The 18,700-nt window shown below is 47.5% G+C and overlaps 1 protein-coding gene across 1 annotated transcript in view; it reads left to right on the forward strand.

The window, feature by feature from the left end:
• Window positions 1–1,202: 1,202 nt before the first annotated feature.
• The window catches only part of RNPEP (arginyl aminopeptidase), a 72,290-nt gene continuing 54,792 nt past the window's right edge, over window positions 1,203–18,700 (forward strand). Inside the window, 3 exon segments of the mRNA XM_073564019.1 lie at window positions 1,203–1,304; window positions 1,307–1,699; window positions 10,494–10,634. Coding sequence (XP_073420120.1) covers window positions 1,218–1,304; window positions 1,307–1,699; window positions 10,494–10,634 — 621 coding nt within the window. The 5' untranslated portion in view covers window positions 1,203–1,217.

The following is an 18,700-nucleotide window of genomic DNA, read 5'->3' on the forward strand; positions in this document are numbered from 1 at the left end:
GGGGATAGGAGGCAGCACACTACAGGGCCGGCCAAGGATAGGAGGCAGCACACTACAGGGCCGGCCAAGGATAGGAGGCAGCACACTACAGGGCCGGCCGGAGATAGGAGGCAGCACACTACAGGGCCAGCCGGGGATAGGAGGCAGCACACTACAGGGCCGGCCGGGGATAGGAGGCAGCACACTACAGGGCCTGCCGGGGGTAGGAGGCAGCACACTACAGGGCCGGCCGGGGGTAGGAGGCAGCACACTACAGGGCCGGCCGGGGATAGGAGGCAGCACACTACAGGGCCGGCCGGGGATAGGAGGCAGCACACTACAGGGCCGGCCGGGGGTAGGAGGCAGCACACTACAGGGCCGGCCGGGGGTAGGAGGCAGCACACTACAGGGCCGGCCGGGGATAGGAGGCAGCACACTACAGGGCCGGCCGGGGATAGGAGGCAGCACACTACAGGGCCGGCCGGGGGTAGGAGGCAGCACACTACAGGGCCGGCCGGGGGTAGGAGGCAGCACACTACAGGGCCGGCCGGGGATAGGAGGCAGCACACTACAGGGCCGGCCGGGGATAGGAGGCAGCACACTACAGGGCCGGCCGGGGATAGGAAGCAGCACACTACAGGGCCGGCCGGGGGTAGGAGGCAGCACACTACAGGGCCGGCCGGGGATAGGAGGCAGCACACTACAGGGCCGGCCGGGGATAGGAAGCAGCACACTACAGGGCCGGCCGGGGATAGGAGGCAGCACACTACAGGGCCGGCCGGGGGTAGGAGGCAGCACACTACAGGGCCGGCCGGGGGTAGGAGGCAGCACACTACAGGGCCGGCCGGGGGTAGGAGGCAGCACACTACAGGGCCGGCCGGGGATAGGAGGCAGCACACTACAGGGCCGGCCGGGGATAGGAGGCAGCACACTACAGGGCCGGCCGGGGATAGGAGGCAGCACACTACAGGGCCGGCCGGGGATAGGAAGCAGCACACTATAGGGCCGGCCGGGGGTAGGAGGCAGCACACTACAGGGCCGGCCGGGGATAGGAAGCAGCACACTACAGGGCCGGCCGGGGGTAGGAGGCAGCACACTATAGGGCCGGCCGGGGGTAGGAGGCAGCACACTATAGGGCCGGCCGGGGGTAGGAGGCAGCACACTATAGGGCCGGCCGGGGATAGGAGGCAGCACACTTGCTCTAATGCAGAGTGCAGGAGGAAGTGGAGCGTCCTGTAATGACCCCATGTAGACCCATTGTGTGGTTCAGCGTTAGGACCCAGGAGGATACAGGGCTCGTCTCCGGCGGAAGCCAGAAGCACAAAGTTGTGTTGTGAGTTCCACTTCCTTCTCCGGAGTCAAGATGGCAGCGCCGCTGGTGGAAGATGTGGCGACCGCGTCCAGTTACCGCGAATTCCAGCTGGAGCACTTTCACCTGGACTTGCAGGTGGACATGGAGGCCAGGAAGCTACAGGGCTGTGAGAGGCTGGAGCTGCGAGCTCTCACTGAGGCCACTGAGCTTCGGCTGGACTCCTTCCCCAGCCTGCACGTCCAGCGCGTGTGGCTGGAGGAGGCTGACGGGCAGCGGAAGGAGCTGTCCTGGGAGGAGAAGCCCTTCACCAGCTATGGCAGCGCGCTGGTCCTCAGACTGCCCGAGGCTGGCAGCGCCGGAGCGCCCCTTGTGGTTGGTGTGGAGTATGAGGTCGGGGACAACCCTGGGGTGAGACCTTCTGTGCTGTCATCAGTGCAGCGCCATGTGTATTGTCCTGCTGTAGCCACATACTGGGGTCTGCACCTAACCTGTGCCCACTGCTTGTACCATGTAGGGGTCTGCACCTAACCTGTGCCCACTGCTAGTACCATGTAGGGGTCTGCACCTAACCTGTGCCCACCGCTTGTACCATGTAGGGGTCTGCACCTAACCTGTGCCCACAGCTAGTACCATGTAGGGGTCTGCACCTAACCTGTGCCCACTGCTAGTACCATGTAGGGGTCTGCACCTAACCTGTGCCCACCGCTTGTACCATGTAGGGGTCTGCACCTAACCTGTGCCCACTGCTAGTACCATGTAGGGGTCTGCACCTAACCTGTGCCCACTGCTAGTACCATGTAGGGGTCTGCACCTAACCTGTGCCCACTGCTAGTACCATGTAGGGGTCTGCACCTAACCTGTGCCCACTGCTAGTACCATGTAGGGGTCTGCACCTAACCTGTGCCCACTGCTTGTACCATGTAGGGGTCTGTGCCCACTGCTAGTACCATGTAGGGGTCTGCACCTAACCTGTTCCCACCGCTTGTACCATGTAGGGGTCTGCACCTAACCTGTGCCCACCGCTTGTACCATGTAGGGGTCTGCACCTAACCTGTGCCCACCGCTTGTACCATGTAGGGGTCTGCACCTAACCTGTGCCCACCGCTTGTACCATGTAGGGGTCTGCACCTAACCTGTGCCCACCGCTTGTACCATGTAGGGGTCTGCACCTAACCTGTGCCCACCGCTTGTACCATGTAGGGGTCTGCACCTAACCTGTGCCCACCGCTTGTACCATGTAGGGGTCTGCACCTAACCTGTGCCCACTGCTAGTACCATGTAGGGGTCTGCACCTAACCTGTGGCCACTGCTTGTACCATGTAGGGGTCTGCACCTAACCTGTGGCCACTGCTTGTACCATGTAGGGATCTGCACCTAACCTGTGCCCACTGCTAGTACCATGTAGGGATCTGCACCTAACCTGTGCCCACCGCTAGTACCATGTAGGGGTCTGCACCTAACCTGTGCCCACCGCTAGTACCATGTAGGGGTCTGCACCTAACCTGTGCCCACCGCTTGTACCATGTAGGGGTCTGCACCTAACCTGTGCCCACCGCTTGTACCATGTAGGGGTCTGCACCTAACCTGTGCCCACCGCTTGTACCATGTAGGGGTCTGCACCTAACCTGTGCCCACCGCTTGTACCATGTAGGGGTCTGCACCTAACCTGTGCCCACCGCTTGTACCATGTAGGGGTCTTCACCTAACCTGTGCACACCGCTTGTACCATGTAGGGGTCTGCACCTAACCTGTGCCCACTGCTTGTACCATTTAGGGGTCTGCACCTAACCTGTGCCCACTGCTAGTACCATGTAGGGGTCTGCACCTAACCTGTACCCACTGCTTGTACCATGTAGGGGTCTGCACCTAACCTGTGCCCACTGCTTGTATCATGTAGGGGTCTGCACCTAACCTGTGCCCACTGCTTGTACCATGTAGGGGTCTGCACCTAACCTGTGCCCACTGCTAGTACCATGTAGGGGTCTGCACCTAACCTGTGCCCACTGCTAGTACCATGTAGGGGTCTGCACCTAACCTGTGCCCACTGCTAGTACCATGTAGGGGTGTGCACCTAACCTGTACCCACTGCTAGTACCATGTAGGGGTCTGCACCTAACCTGTGCCCACTGCTAGTACCATGTAGGGGTGTGCACCTAACCTGTGCCCACCGCTTGTACCATGTAGGGGTCTGCACCTAACCTGTGCCCACCGCTTGTACCATGTAGGGGTCTGCACCTAACCTGTGCCCACCGCTTGTACCATGTAGGGGTCTGCACCTAACCTGTGCCCACCGCTTGTACCATGTAGGGGTCTGCACCTAACCTGTGCCCACCGCTTGTACCATGTAGGGGTCTGCACCTAACCTGTGCCCACCGCTTGTACCATGTAGGGGTCTGCACCTAACCTGTGCCCACCGCTTGTACCATGTAGGGGTCTGCACCTAACCTGTGCCCACTGCTTGTACCATGTAGGGGTCTGCACCTAACCTGTGCCCACTGCTTGTACCATGTAGGGGTCTGCACCTAACCTGTGCCCACCGCTTGTACCATGTAGGGGTCTGCACCTAACCTGTGCCCACCGCTTGTACCATGTAGGGGTCTGCACCTAACCTGTGCCCACCGCTTGTACCATGTAGGGGTCTGCACCTAACCTGTGCCCACTGCTTGTACCATGTAGGGGTCTGCACCTAACCTGTGCCCACTGCTTGTACCATGTAGGGGTCTGCACCTAACCTGTGCCCACTGCTTGTGTGATACCCCAGAGTCCGGTTGTCACAGTGACATCGCCTCCCTCTAAGAGGTGAAGTCATGCTTGGAGGCAGAAAGGGACCACAAGCAAGGCAGCATAGATTTAATCACAATTTCCTTCTGAAGGTCAGAAAAGGGAGATGCTTTATAAATTCTGGCCAGCAGAGGGGGTTGGTGAGTCAGCTGAGGGAGTTGTCATGGAAACGAAAGCAGCTGTGAGGAGAAATGACAGTTAAACGTGAGGATGTGAGATAAAGAGATCTTTCTGGAAGATCCTGTCAGTTCAAGACAAGGAGCTGATAGGCAGAGCTGATCTGTGAAGAGGGAAAGGACAAGAGCAGAGACTGAGAGACTCTAGGGAAGCTAAAATACTGCATATAGCAGACCCCTGAGTGAAGCGCTAATAAAGAGAAAAGGGACATCAGAGTCCTAGGCTGACAGGAGCTGTACGCCCTGATAGCCGAATCTGAAAGTACAGGGGATTGTAAATTCCTGTGCACATTGAACACCTGAGGGCACGTCAGCAGATAAGGAGCCCGGGGCCGACCGTGAAGAGAACGGTACCCGTGGAATAGGCTCACGCTAACAGCTGTACAGGTTAGTGAAACCATCACGAATAGAGGGTCATAGCATAGTTATATACAGCGGAGACCCACACACAAAGCGCAGAAAGGAAGGTCGTGGATCCCCTGAATGACTCCAGGCGAGCCGGACTCATTCCATCCCCTGTATGTGGTACTCCGGACTACAACCAATCACCAGTAAAAGGTAAAGAAACTGCACCTCTCTGTGTCTTTCTCTCATTTCTCTGCACCCCAACGTTCAGTCATTTTTACTATTATTTAACATCTTTGCCCTGGGACTACAGCCCTATCTGTGGAGGGCTACAACATCATAGCTGCGCACAACATCCATCCCAGAGAAGAAACACCGCAGCGCTGGTCACCTCTGACTAGAATACCACAGGTGGCGTCATGTATTTCACCATCTAATAGCTTTATTATAATTTTTTTACCACATAACTTTCCCCAATTTTAATACTGGACTCCTCTGGGCCACGGACCGGGTCGCCGCCGCCTCGACACCGTCCCCCATTGAAGTCGACGTGCCCGGTACCGAGTACCCCCAGGCCCTGTGGGGCGCTCCACTTGTACCATGTAGGGGTCTGCACCTAACCTGTGCCCACTGCTTGTACCATATAGGGGTCTGCACCTAACCTTTGCCCACTGCTTGTACTATGTAGGGGTCTGCACCTAACCTGTGCCCACTGCTTGTACCATGCAGGGGTCTGTACCTAACCTGTGCCCACTGCTTGTACCATGCAGGGGTCTGCACCTAACCTGTGCCCACTGCTTGTACCATGCAGGGGTCTGTACCTAACCTGTGCCCACTGCTTGTACCATGCAGGGGTCTGCACCTAACCTGTGCCCACTGCTTGTACCATGCAGGGGTCTGCACCTAACCTGCGCCCACTGCTTGTACCATGTAGGGGTCTGCACCTAACCAGCGCCCACTGCTTGTACCATGTAGGGCTCATATCTAACCTGTGCCCACTGCTAGTACCATGTAGGGGTCTGCACCTAACCTGTGCCCACCACTTGTACCATGTAGGGGTCTGCACCTAACCTGTGCCCACTGCTTGTACCATATAGGGGTCTGCACCTAACCTTTGCCCACTGCTTGTACTATGTAGGGCTCTGCACCTAACCTGTGCCCACTGCTTGTACCATGCAGGGGTCTGCACCTAACCTGTGCCCACTGCTTGTACCATGCAGGGGTCTGCACCTAACCTGTGCCCACTGTTTGTACCATGCAGGGGTCTGCACCTAACCTGTGCCCACTGCTTGTACCATGCAGGGGTCTGCACCTAACCTGTGCCCACTGCTTGTACCATGTAGGGGTCTGCACCTAACCTGTGCCCACTGCTTGTACCATGTAGGGGTCTGCACCTAACCTGCGCCCACTGCTTGTACCATGAAGGGCTCATATCTAACCTGTGCCCACTGCTTGTACCATGCAGGGGTCTGTACCTAACCTGTGCCCACTGCTTGTACCATGCAGGGGTCTGCACCTAACCTGTGCCCACTGCTTGTACCATGCAGGGGTCTGCACCTAACCTGCGCCCACTGCTTGTACCATGTAGGGGTCTGCACCTAACCTGTGCCCACTGCTTGTACCATGTAGGGCTCATATCTAACCTGTGCCCACTGCTAGTACCATGTAGGGGTCTGCACCTAACCTGTGCCCACCACTTGTACCATGTAGGGGTCTGCACCTAACCTGTGCCCACTGCTTGTACCATATAGGGGTCTGCACCTAACCTTTGCCCACTGCTTGTACTATGTAGGGGTCTGCACCTAACCTGTGCCCACTGCTTGTACCATGCAGGGGTCTGCACCTAACCTGTGCCCACTGCTTGTACCATGCAGGGGTCTGCACCTAACCTGTGCCCACTGTTTGTACCATGCAGGGGTCTGCACCTAACCTGTGCCCACTGTTTGTACCATGCAGGGGTCTGCACCTAACCTGTGCCCACTGCTTGTACCATGCAGGGGTCTGCACCTAACCTGTGCCCACTGCTTGTACCATGCAGGGGTCTGCACCTAACCTGCGCCCACTGCTTGTACCATGTAGGGGTCTGCACCTAACCTGCGCCCACTGCTTGTACCATGAAGGGCTCATATCTAACCTGTGCCCACTGCTTGTACCATGAAGCCCTCACATCTATCTTTTGCCCACTGTTTGCACCATGAAGACCTCACATCTACTGTAACCTTTGCCCTCTCCTTGCACCATGCAGAGCTCACATGTAACCTTTGCCCACTGCTTGCACCATGAAGACCTCACATCTAACCTTTGCCCACTACTTGCACCATATACTGTGACTCTCGGCACTTTTGCGGATTTGACTCCTCAGTAAGTTGGTTCCATTATTTCTCATTACAATGTGGCTGTAGATCATTGACGAGAAGTTGGAGGGTGCAAATAAACACGTCTTTAGTTATTATCTCGCTAGTTAAGATTATGCTATTAGTTACCTCAGAGCCCGTTCAGGCCACATTCACAGGTCATAGTATACAAAACAGAAGAGTGTAAACCCAAAGAAATAGATTTAGGTGAAATAAATCAATATTTTATTTAGATGGAAAAACCATCATACAAAATTCATAAAAACATGCAATATATGGTACAAATCAGGGAAGGGACAAACAAACAAATATGTAAGCCGGGCTTTAGATAAATATAAAGAGGTGGGAAGGTGGTAAATATAGCATATATAAAGATAAACGGGGTGCTCACTGTTCTGTCTGGTGCTCAGAGGTAAAATCCAACACTGAATGTAATACAAAAAACCTCCAGATCTTCTCCCACTTTGCACTGATGAGGGGCAGTACCCCGAAGCACAGTGTCTGCAAATGGAGATTCTGGCTTGGCTTTTATCCTAAGTCATGTAACTAGGCTCGTTAAAGGGTCAACATTGAATTTTAGGATTGCTACCTCCAATAGGTGGCACTAGAGTTCTAGTCCTCTTCGTCTCTGAAGAGACAATTTGCATAATTTACAAAAAACCTCGGCACACTAAATTCAAATGAAACTCAAATCAGTAGAAATCAAAGTTTATTATTTCCAAAATATCATAAAGACCCCAAAAAGGAATAATTGATAAATATTCCACAGAAGAAAATTTCAACGTTTCGGCTATAGCGCCTTTTTCAAGAACTTATCTGCAGAATAAACAAACGATATATGCACATATTATATAAGGAATATACATACAATGAAGTACTAATCGTACTAAAATAAAAAATCATGATCCACATAGAGCCGAGACTCAATAAATTGACCTTATGTATAATAAATCAATGTCATATACGCTTCAATAATCTTTATAGACCCAGCGTAATACCTGTGGAAATAATAATCCATGGACATCTGAATCAAATTCATCATACAAGCCACATGGGTGTGGAATGCCTTATAAGAAAAAAGAAAATAACATGATAGCACCATATTGAGAAAATTTTTTTCAAAAACATAGCGCGCCACCAGGGAAAATTTACCAAGTCATGCCGATTCCAAATATACAATGCAATATATGAGAGTGCCGTATCCCGACATAAAATATGTTCCATATAAAATAATTCAAAAAAAGGTCCTAATCAAAATACATGGTGCGCTCTATAAAAGTCCCATATCCAGATGTAACTCAGTCCAAACTTACCTATTTGAAAATCCGTGGATTATGTGCAGGTGCCCCCTGGTGACCCGTGCGGTATGCTCCGTCGCCGTCATGAGAGGACAAGGCTCTCTTTTATATCGGAGAAACTAAGAACTTCCGGAGTAAGAGTCAGCGTCCCACAGAGAGAACTGCGCCTGCGCCGTCTGCATATACCGGAAAAAGCCGACGTGAAAAGCCGAATGATTGTGAGATGACGTAAGCAGGCTTACAGGGGAATACCGAATTCAAACGGGAAACTGATATTGAAAAGAAAAGTTTAAAGCCGCCACCACCGTCCAACATATCTGGATAAGGATCATTTCCCACGTGCATTATCAAACTAGTAAAAACAAGACAAAAATAAATAAATTAAATAATATGAGATAATAAATAAAAAGCATACAGATATATATAAAAATTATGATTATTCCCACCAAAATTTAAATCCATAAGAAAACGAGACAAAACGTGGCCTACATTGCACACATTAGAGAAGAGCCACAAGTTTCAAAAATCATTGCAAGGTCAAATAAAAACATAATAATGAAATATATAACAGACAGAGTAAAACCGTCATGGACAGTCCAATAACATGGCCCAAATTTGATATAACTCAACTAACACCCAATTTCATATTCTCTATTTAACCCGAACGGTGTTAGGGTCTGCAAAGTATGAATCCAGAAGGATTCACGTTCCTTCAGTCTTTTAATCCTATCTCCCCCTCTTCTAGTCATTGGTACCCAGTCAATGACTTGGTACCTTAATTGTGCCACAGAATGCCCACATGCTAAAAAGTGGTCCGGGATCGGTAATAAAGTTCTTCCACATCTAATGGTGGATTTGTGTTGAGAAATGCGGTCGCGGATATGTTGCGTAGTCTCCCCAACATATCCGAGACTGCATGGGCACTTTATCAGATATACAACAAAAGAAGAATCACATGTGAAGTATCCATTAATAGAAAAACGTCGTCCTGTACGGGGATGGGTAAAGGTGTCACCTTTCATCACATTTGAACACTGCAAACACCCCAAACAAGGGAAAGTTCCCTTACGTGATATAGTCAAAGTTTTCTGGACCATCTCCTTACCAGAGCCAACATCAGCCCTCACTAAAAGATTCCTAATATTATTGGATCTCCTATAACACATAAGGGGCCTAGACATAAACTCAGGAATATTTGGATATGAATTTTTCAATACATCCCTATGTCATAATATGCAACCTCTAATAAGAGTACTATAGGGATGAAAAGTGCTAACAAATGCTAACTTGTTGGTCTTATCTCTACGAGGAGAGGGAAACCTAGATTGTTCTAAAATCCGAATCGGATAACCTCTTTTACGAAAACGTGTCTCCATTTCTTGATGTCTCAATTTTCTTGTGGATAGATCAGAAACGATCCTATCTATTCTTACATGTTGTGACTTTGGCAACGCACGCTTCACATGTCGTGGATGACTGCTATTGAAATGAAGTAAACTATTTTTATCTGTGGGTTTTATATACAAATCTGTTCCGATCGAGCCGTCAGAATTGATGAATACAAGAGTGTCAAGGAAATTAATTGAATGATAGTCATAGTGAAGGGAAAAAGTGAGACCCATGATATATGTATTAAGTTTATTGAAAAACTCCAAAAGAGTATCCTCACCCCCCCGTCCAAATCATAAAGACGGTGAGCACTGCCCGAGGGTCACTGATGACGCTTCGTTTTATGGAAGGGGCAGAGGCTGCGACAGTGACCACAGCCTGTGCCCGATGATGACTTTGAGTATCCCAGCATGCACTCGGATTCTGAAATGCAGCATCATCAGAAGGGAAGTAGGGGAAAAATTAGAAAAGCCGTTGGATAATATAGTTGGGGAACAGGGAATTTTTAATGCAAGTATGCTAGAAAATATTTTAGATTATAGCATCAAATAGGGATTTAGAATGAAAATTGCCTTGCCTTTGGACTACCCTTTTAATACACTCTCACTACGCATATTTAAAGGGAACCTGTCAGCAGGATTGCGTACAGTAACCTACAGGCAGTAGTTTAGTAGCATGCTTCTAGTTGATTAGTTCTTTCCAGTTGTTACCGTAAATTGTGTGTATTGTATATTCTGTACCCGGAGATTTATTGTATGTTTTGTGTTTTTTTTTGTTTTTTTTTTTCTCCCATTTGAAATGATTATAGTATCAGGTTACTTGATGTAATATACAGTATATTTGTTTCTTCTTTTTTTAGGTATGTTGGTTAGAACCTGAACAGACTGCTGGAAAGAAGAAGCCGTACTTGTATACACAGGGTCAAGCTGTTTTGAATCGTTGCTTTTTTCCTTGTTTTGATACACCTGCTGTTAAATGCACGTATTCTGCAAAAGTCAAGGCAAGTATGGAATACAAATATTGTAGGTAAATGTGTGTCTGTATATATTTCTATTTCTTCACTCCTTTTTATTTTCGCCATATTATAAAGGCTCATGCTCAGTGATATTTCTTCTTGAAATCTGTATGTAGAAACCCAGCATAATGCAGTCAGGGAGAGGTATGCACTGCTCCAACATGTACACTCAATATTCTTATATAATAATCATTCATCTCCAACAAGGCTCTCTAGTATGCGAAGGCTATGTTCACACGTTGCATTTTTGCTGCCTTTTTTATGCAAATTAAAAGCTGTTTTACTGTACCAGCAAAGTCTGAAATATCAGAGATCTCATGCACACACACTGAATGAATTGGAAAACTGCTGCTTTTTTGAAAACTGCAGCTTGTCAATTATTTGAGCATTTTTGTGGTCGTCTTTTTTTTTTACTATAGAAAACAATAAGTAAGGGCGAAAAGGGGGTGATTTGAACTTTTATAATTTTATTTTTTTTATATTTTTAAAAAGTTCCCCCCCCCCCCCCCCCTGCTTTTGGCATGCTTCAATAGTCTACCATAACCCAATCGGCTCTGCTACATATAGGCAATGATGATCAGATCGCCTGTATGTAGCAAGTGAGGTATGGGCCCAACCACCAGGTGGCGCTCATAGCAATCTGGCAGTGACAACCATATCAGTCTCCAGAAGAGCTCTGGTTGTCATGCTAACCCATCGGTGACAAGCGATCATCGATGGGCAGATTTCCAGCATGATTGCCGGAAATGCATGTTAAATGACACTGTTGGCGTTTGACAGCGGCATTTAACGGACTAATAGCCGCAGGTGGATTGCGATTCCACACGCGGCTGTTCCGGGCACTTGCCAGTTGTTCAAAACAGCTGACGTGTGTTGGGTAAGAGGCCACCGGAGCCCACATCAAAGGGAGGGTGTCCGACATCGGTGTACTATTGCACCCGATGTCAGAAAGGCGTTAAAGTAAACAGGTTTGCCATTGAATTGCTCTGTATGTGTTGCATTGAACAATGCCCGACCATCTCAATCGCCCTGACCAATGTGTGAAAGTTAAGTGTCCTAACTACAAAATGCACTGCCCATGTCTTGGGTAAACTATTCACCACCATTTCAACTCCCCCACTGCTATATTTTTAATTATATTTTTTCATGAACCTTTTTGGTTCAGTATAGTCACTATTTTTTTCAGACATACAGTTAGTCTTTCTTTCTCACTAAATAATTTGATCAATTTGCCTTTTCTTCAAAAAATGTATATGGTTTACCATATGTCTTGCATTGTTCATGCTTGTATGGTGGAAGCAAAGCTGAACTTTAGGATCCTGAAAAGCCAGCAACACTTTGTTTTTTGTCAAGGGATCAGGTTTTGTCTGTAGGAAACAAAAACATCAAAAAAGCAACATGTGAACATAGCTTATCACTGCAGACTTGCAGTCTCTGCAAGAGACTACAGTACTGATCAGATTTTTTATGCAGCAAAACCGGATTTCTTGGCAGGAAAGAGGCTGCGACAAAAACGCAGGCTTTGTTGCGGATTTGGTTCGTTTTTTGGTGCCTTTTTTTTGGGCTAACTTGTCTCTTTGTGCATAGTACCCCCATGACTTTTCTGCAGAAAAACCACTGCAAGTACCTGCATTTTTACAGCGTTTTTTTTAACACCCATTCAAGCCAATGGGTGAAAAAACGCTGCAAAAACGCAGAAAGAAGTGACATGCTCTATGTCCAAAAAAAGCAGCAAAGCACAAAATCCTGATGACAAAAAAAACAATATGCGTGCATGAGATTTTTGAAAACCCATAGGCTTAGCTGGTAAAGGAAAAAGCGGCTGAAAATTAGATTAAGGCTATGTGCCCACGGTGCGTGTTAAAACGCACACCAAAAAAACGGACTCCTTCCCAGAAATCGCGCGTTTTTTTCTGCGCGATTTTACCGCGATTATGATCGCGATTTTCGTGTGCGATATTCAAGCACTTTCCAAGCGATTTGAAGCATCGCTTGGAAAGTGATTGACAGGTTGGTCACACTCGTCAAACATAGTGTTTGACAAGTGTGACCAGGTTTTTACTATTGAGGCGGCCTATGCAGCATCAATAGTAAAAGATAGAATGTTAAAATGCTAAAACAAAATAAAAAAATCGGGGTATATTTACCTTCCGGCGTCCTCAGCGTTCCCAGTAATGCCTTGCGAGACCTGTGATGACGTAGTCTCACGTTGCTATAGCGATCTCGCGAGACTACGTCATCACTGGACCGTGCCGCAAGGCATTACTGGGAACGCTTAGGCCGGGAATGCAGCGCGGGACGCCGGAAGGTAAATATACCCCAATTTTTTATTCTTTTTTTTTACAGGGGTATGGTACCCAGGGCCTGGAGGACAGTCTCCTCTCCTCCACACCGTGGGTACCAACCGCACATGAGACGCTTAACTTCCCACATGGTGGGCATAGCCACATGCGGGAAGTAAGCGATTCTCATGCATTCCTATGGGTGCGGAATCGCGGCAATTCTTTGCGATTCCGCCGCGGAAAAAAGCGCAGCATTAGCACAGCATGTGCGGAATGCCATAGTAATGCATGGGGTGCGTTCTGTACACGATTTTTAAACGTTTTCGCGCCGAAAATCGCGGCAATAACGCTTAAAAATCGCTACGTGGGCACACAGCCTAAAAACGCAGAAAAAATGCCCAGTGTGAACATACCCTAAGTGTTAAAAATTGACCAGCAATTTCTCATTTTTCCAACAAAATTTACAAAACTTTTTTTTTTCTTATGGGACCACCTCACATTTGAAGGGAGTTTGGGGGGGGGGGTGAGTCAATATAACAGAAAATATCCAAAAGTGACCCCATGCTAAAAACTGCACCCCTCGAGGTGCGCAATGCCACATTCAAGAAGTTTATTAACCTTTCAGATGTGTCACGGGAACTAAAGCAATGTGGAAGGAGAAAATGAACGTTTTACTTTTTTCAACAAAAATTGGTTCCAAAATAGAAAATGGACCACAACTTTTTGTGCCAATACTCCATATGAGGGGGAAAGCCACTGTTTAGGTGCATGGCAGGGCTCAGAAGGGAGGGGGGAGCACCTTTTGACTTTTTGAACGCTTAATTGGCTGTAATCCATGTCATGTAATCAACGCCATGTCGAGTTTGGAGACCCCCTGATGTAGCTAAACAGTGGATCCCCCCCCAATTCTAACTCCAACCCTAACCCCAACACACCCCTAACACTAATCCCAACCCCAAGTTTAGCCCAACTCTAACCCTAATGGAAAAATGGAAATAAACACATTTTTTTTTTTAAATATTATTATTTTTATCTAACTAAGGGTGACTGCACACGCTGCAGATTCACCTGCGGATTTTTCCGCACGGATTTGCAGGTAAAACCGCAGGTAAAGTGACCTGTGGTTTTCCTGCGGATTTGTCAGCGGTTTTCCCCTGCGGATTGACACCTTGACAATGGAACAACGGAATCAGCAGAAAGAATTGACATGCTGCAGATTTAAAACCGCACGGAAAAATACGCAGCATGTGCACAGCGGATTTGAAATCCCATTGGCTAACATTGTACTGTACACGGTCTGCGGATCTGCTGCGGATCCGCAGGGCCAAATCCGCCACGGATCCGCAGCGAAATCCGCAGCATGTGCACATGCCCTAAGGGGGTGATAAAGGGGGGTTTGATTTACGATTTTTTTTTATTTATTTTTTTTTTTGATCGCTGTGATAGACCCTATCACGGTGATCAAAATGAACCAATAGGAAAAATTTCCTATTGGTACCGGCCGGCAGATTTCGGCAGGCGCATTGCGCATGTGCACGCCATTTTCTCCCGGAAGAAGACGCTGGGGGCCTGCAGAGACACCAGAGGTACCTGGGGGGGGGGGGTGTGACGGTGTGTGCGACAGAGCAGGAAGGGACACCAGGCTGAAGATCAATCCAATGGGATTTATTGAGACGGAGCATAGAACATATAATATCAAATGCGTCTCTTAGAGCCCACAATGAGCCCACACAAAGGGAGCAGATCCGGGGGCGTCACCCGGCAATCCGACTCCAGGAAAATAGAAATAGTCCTTGGGTGAATTAAGTGGATCCAGCAAATGAGGGACACAACACAGTCCCACATGGCAGCTTCTAAAAATACATATGGTCACTGGGATCTCACTTCAGCATAAGATCCCAGCCCTTCACAGGTCGCCACACAACTGACTCGGCCAACACATGAGTCTATTGTCCTGTGTCCTGGGATCCAGCCCTCCATGGGGGAGGGCTCCCACCTACTTTTGACTATGTGGCTAAAGACCCCATCTCTCATAGCGAGATCGCTAATGCTGATTTTGTAACGCAACAGCGATCTCACTACATTCGAAACATATCGGCGACCGGCCCCCCCGCTGGATATCGCTGCTCGTGCTCGAATGTCCTGGGCCATTTTTTCATCGTCGGCGTCCCGCTGGCCAGCATGCATTGCTGTGTTTGACGCCAACAAGCGACCTCGTTGGCGACACAGAACTCAGGGACGCAGGCTGGAATCGCTGCTGTGTGACAATGCACCAGCGATCCTTACCAGGTCGTATCATTGTCTGGATCGCTGGTGCGTCGTTGAAGAGATCTGCCTGTTTGACATCTTATTAGCGATCATTTAGCGACGCACCAGCGATCCCTACTAGGTTGTATTGTTGTCGGGATCGCTGGTGCGTCGCTATGTGAAACGGGACCCTTAAGAAGTTTCTAGAAGCTACAAGCTTGTATTGGATAAGTCCTGTGCTGAGGAGAACGAAGACAGACTCCCCCACTATTTGTTGACTCAGGTCTGATTAGACTACAGTCCAGGGACACAGGCCGGTGGAGGGACGCTGTTACAGGGGGTGATCGGGGGAGCCTATTGGAAAAATCGGTCTTTTTTTTTTTTTTTTTTTTTTTGTGGTCGCCTTTATACTGTTAATAACGGTGATCGCAACACCGGGGTGGGTAAAAACCAACCTGAATCATGTTCTCTGGGATCTCAGCTACCCCTGGTAGCCAACACACACCCTTATTCCTCAGCCCCGTTAAAAAGCGGCGCTGTGGTTAAAGTACCCTTAACTGACGCTGTTAAAAGGCGTATCGGCGGTCATTAAGGGGTTAAAGCAGTTATCCAGGTGATGACATGAATTTTTTTTTTGTTAAAATAACAATACAATTCTCATCTGTTAAGTGCGTGTTTAGTGCAGACACTGCTGTATGAGTTGTGCATGTGACTGCTGGGGATGGTTTCTAATTGTGGTTGTAAGTTCCTGTTCCTCTCTATCCGGCCTGGATGTCTTTATATAATGATGACTGCTGAGATTACTGGCCTGAAATCCTTCTTCATTTCTGCAACCCTTGTCACTCCTTATTTTGCTGCCTCTTTTTAAAAAGGATATTTCACTAGTGTGAGCGTATTAAAATTTCACATCTCTTTTCCGTTGCAAAGATATTGGCTGGTAGCGTTTGGGTTATAGTTTGAGACCAGCTGGACGGTACAGAGATTTTTCTCTCGGGTGAGCTGGGGAGATGCATTTCATTCCCTGTATGACTTTGACCATTCCAAAGCAATCAGCATCATGCGGGGGAGGGATAAAAATGTCCCCATATTAGCTCAGAGAATCATAGAATCGTAGAGTTGGAAGGGACCTCCTGGGCCATCTGGTCCAACCCCCTTCTCAAAGCAGGATTCGCTAAATCATCCCAGACAGATGTCTGTCCAGCCTCTGTTTGAAAACTTCTATTGAAGGAGAACTCACCACCTCTCGTGGCAGCATGTTCCACTCATTGATCACTCTGTCAGAAAGTTTTTTCTAATATTTAATCTGTGTCTCCTCCCATTCAGTTTCATCCCATTGCTTCTAGTCTTTCCTTGTACAAATGAGAATAAAGATGATCCCTTCTACAATGTGACAGCCCTTGAGATATTTGTAGACAGCTTTTAAATCTCCTCTCAGTCTTCTCTTCTGCAAGCTAAACATTCCCAAATCCTGCAACCTTTCCTCATAAGACAGGGTTTGCAGACCGGTCCCCATTCTGGTCGCTCTTTTCTGACCTTGCTCCAGTTTGATGTCTTAAAATGTGGCGCCTAAAACGACACAGTATTCCAGATGAGGTCTGACCAAAGAGGAGTAGAGGGCAATAATGACTTCACGTGATCTAGACTGTATGCTTCTGTTAATACATCCTAGATTTGCATTTGCCTTTTTTGCTGCTGCATCACATTGTTGACTCATATTCAGTTTGTGAACTATTAGTATACCCAAGTCTTTTTCACATGAGCTGTTGCTTAGCCCTATTCCTCCCATTCTGTATATGCTTTTTCATTTTTATTGCCCAGATGTAATACTTTGCATTTTTCCCTGTTAAAAACCATTCTGTTAGTTGCTGCCCACTGCTCCAGTTTATTTATATCTTTTTGAATCCTCTCTCTCTCTTCTCTAGTATTAGCTATCCCTCCTAGCTTTGTGTCATCAGCAAATTTAATCAGTTTACCCTCAATTCCTTCATCTAAATCGTTGATAAAGATGTTGAACAATACAGGGCCCAGAACAGAGCCCTGTGGTACCCCACTTGAGACATTCTTCCAACTGGATGTACAGCCATTTACGACCACTCTTTAGTCCGATCACTAAGCCAGTTATGAATCCACCTAACAGTTGCCTTGTCCATTCCATACTTAGCCATTTTTTTCTATAAGGATTGTGTAACATACTTTGTCAAATGCTTTGCTGTAGTTAAGATATAGTATGTCTACAGCATTTCCCTGATCCACCCAGTCAGTGATTCTGTCATAGAAGGAAATTAAGTTAGTCTGTCATGACTTATTAGTTACAAACCCATGCTGACTCCGTTTAATCACTTCATTCTTATCCAGGTACTGACATACATGTTGTTTAATAATTTGTTCAAAGATCTTTCCTGGTATAGAAGTCAGACTCACCAGCCTATTGTTGCCTGGGTCCACCTTCTTCCCCTTTTTGAAGATAGGAACAACATTTGCTCTTCTCCAGTCTTCTGGGACTTCTCCTGTTCTCCAAGAATTTTCAAAGATTATGGAGAGGGGTTCAAAAATTTCTTCTGCTATCTCCTTCAGTACTCTGGGGTGTAATTCATCTGGACCTGGAGACTTGAATTCATTTAGGTTAGCTAAGTGTTCCCTCACTATCTTTCTGTTTATAGATGGCCTGGATTCTTCTATTCCCTTAAAAGGACAGTGAAGAATAGTTGATGTTGCATTTCCTTTCTGAGAGAAAACAGATGCAAAATAGGAATTTAAAAGTTCAGCCTTCTCAACATCCTGTCTTACCATTTCATCATTTTCATCCTGTGAAATTCCTATAGCATCTTTGATTTTTCTTTTACTTTTGACATATCCCCAAAATCCTTTTATTATTGCTTTTGACGTCTCTTGCAAGCCTCAATTCATCGTCAGCTTTAGATAATCTGATTTGTGCCCTGCAGGTTCTGCAGATAGCATTATATTCTTCTTTAGATATGCCTCCCTCTTTTTCCACTTTTATAAACATTTCTTTCTTCCTTTTTAGCATGTGCTTAAGTTCTGTGTTCATCCATTCTGATTTCCTTAAATGCTACCTATTCTTCTTTTCGGAATTGTTAACAATTGTGCTTTGAGAATTTCATTTTTCAAGATTTCCCATCCTTCCTGGAATTTTTTGTCCTTCAGGATATCCAGCCATTGGATCCCTCCAATTCTCTTTCTGAATCCCTTTAAAATCCGCCTTTCTGAAATCTAACCTTGATGTCTGAGTTTTCACAGGTCTTCCTCCTCTAGTTATCCAAAATTCTAAAATAGCATGGTTGCTACCTCCTAGGGGTTCCAGCCACTCTTACCTCCTCAACCATTTCCTCCCTGTTTGAGGATTAGATCCAAGGTAGCAGATCCCCTTGTTTTCTCCCCTACCTTTTGGAAGATAAAGTTGTCAGCAAGAGATAAGAATTTCCTTGACCTGTTAGCTTTGCCTGAGAGAGATTCCCAACAAATGTCAGGATAGTTGAAATCTCCCATGACAACTGTCATATT

Source organism: Dendrobates tinctorius, unplaced genomic scaffold (assembly GCF_039654945.1).
Source record: "Dendrobates tinctorius isolate UK_male_01 unplaced genomic scaffold, ASM3965494v1 ptg000422l, whole genome shotgun sequence".
Lineage (NCBI taxonomy): Eukaryota > Metazoa > Chordata > Amphibia > Anura > Dendrobatidae > Dendrobates > Dendrobates tinctorius.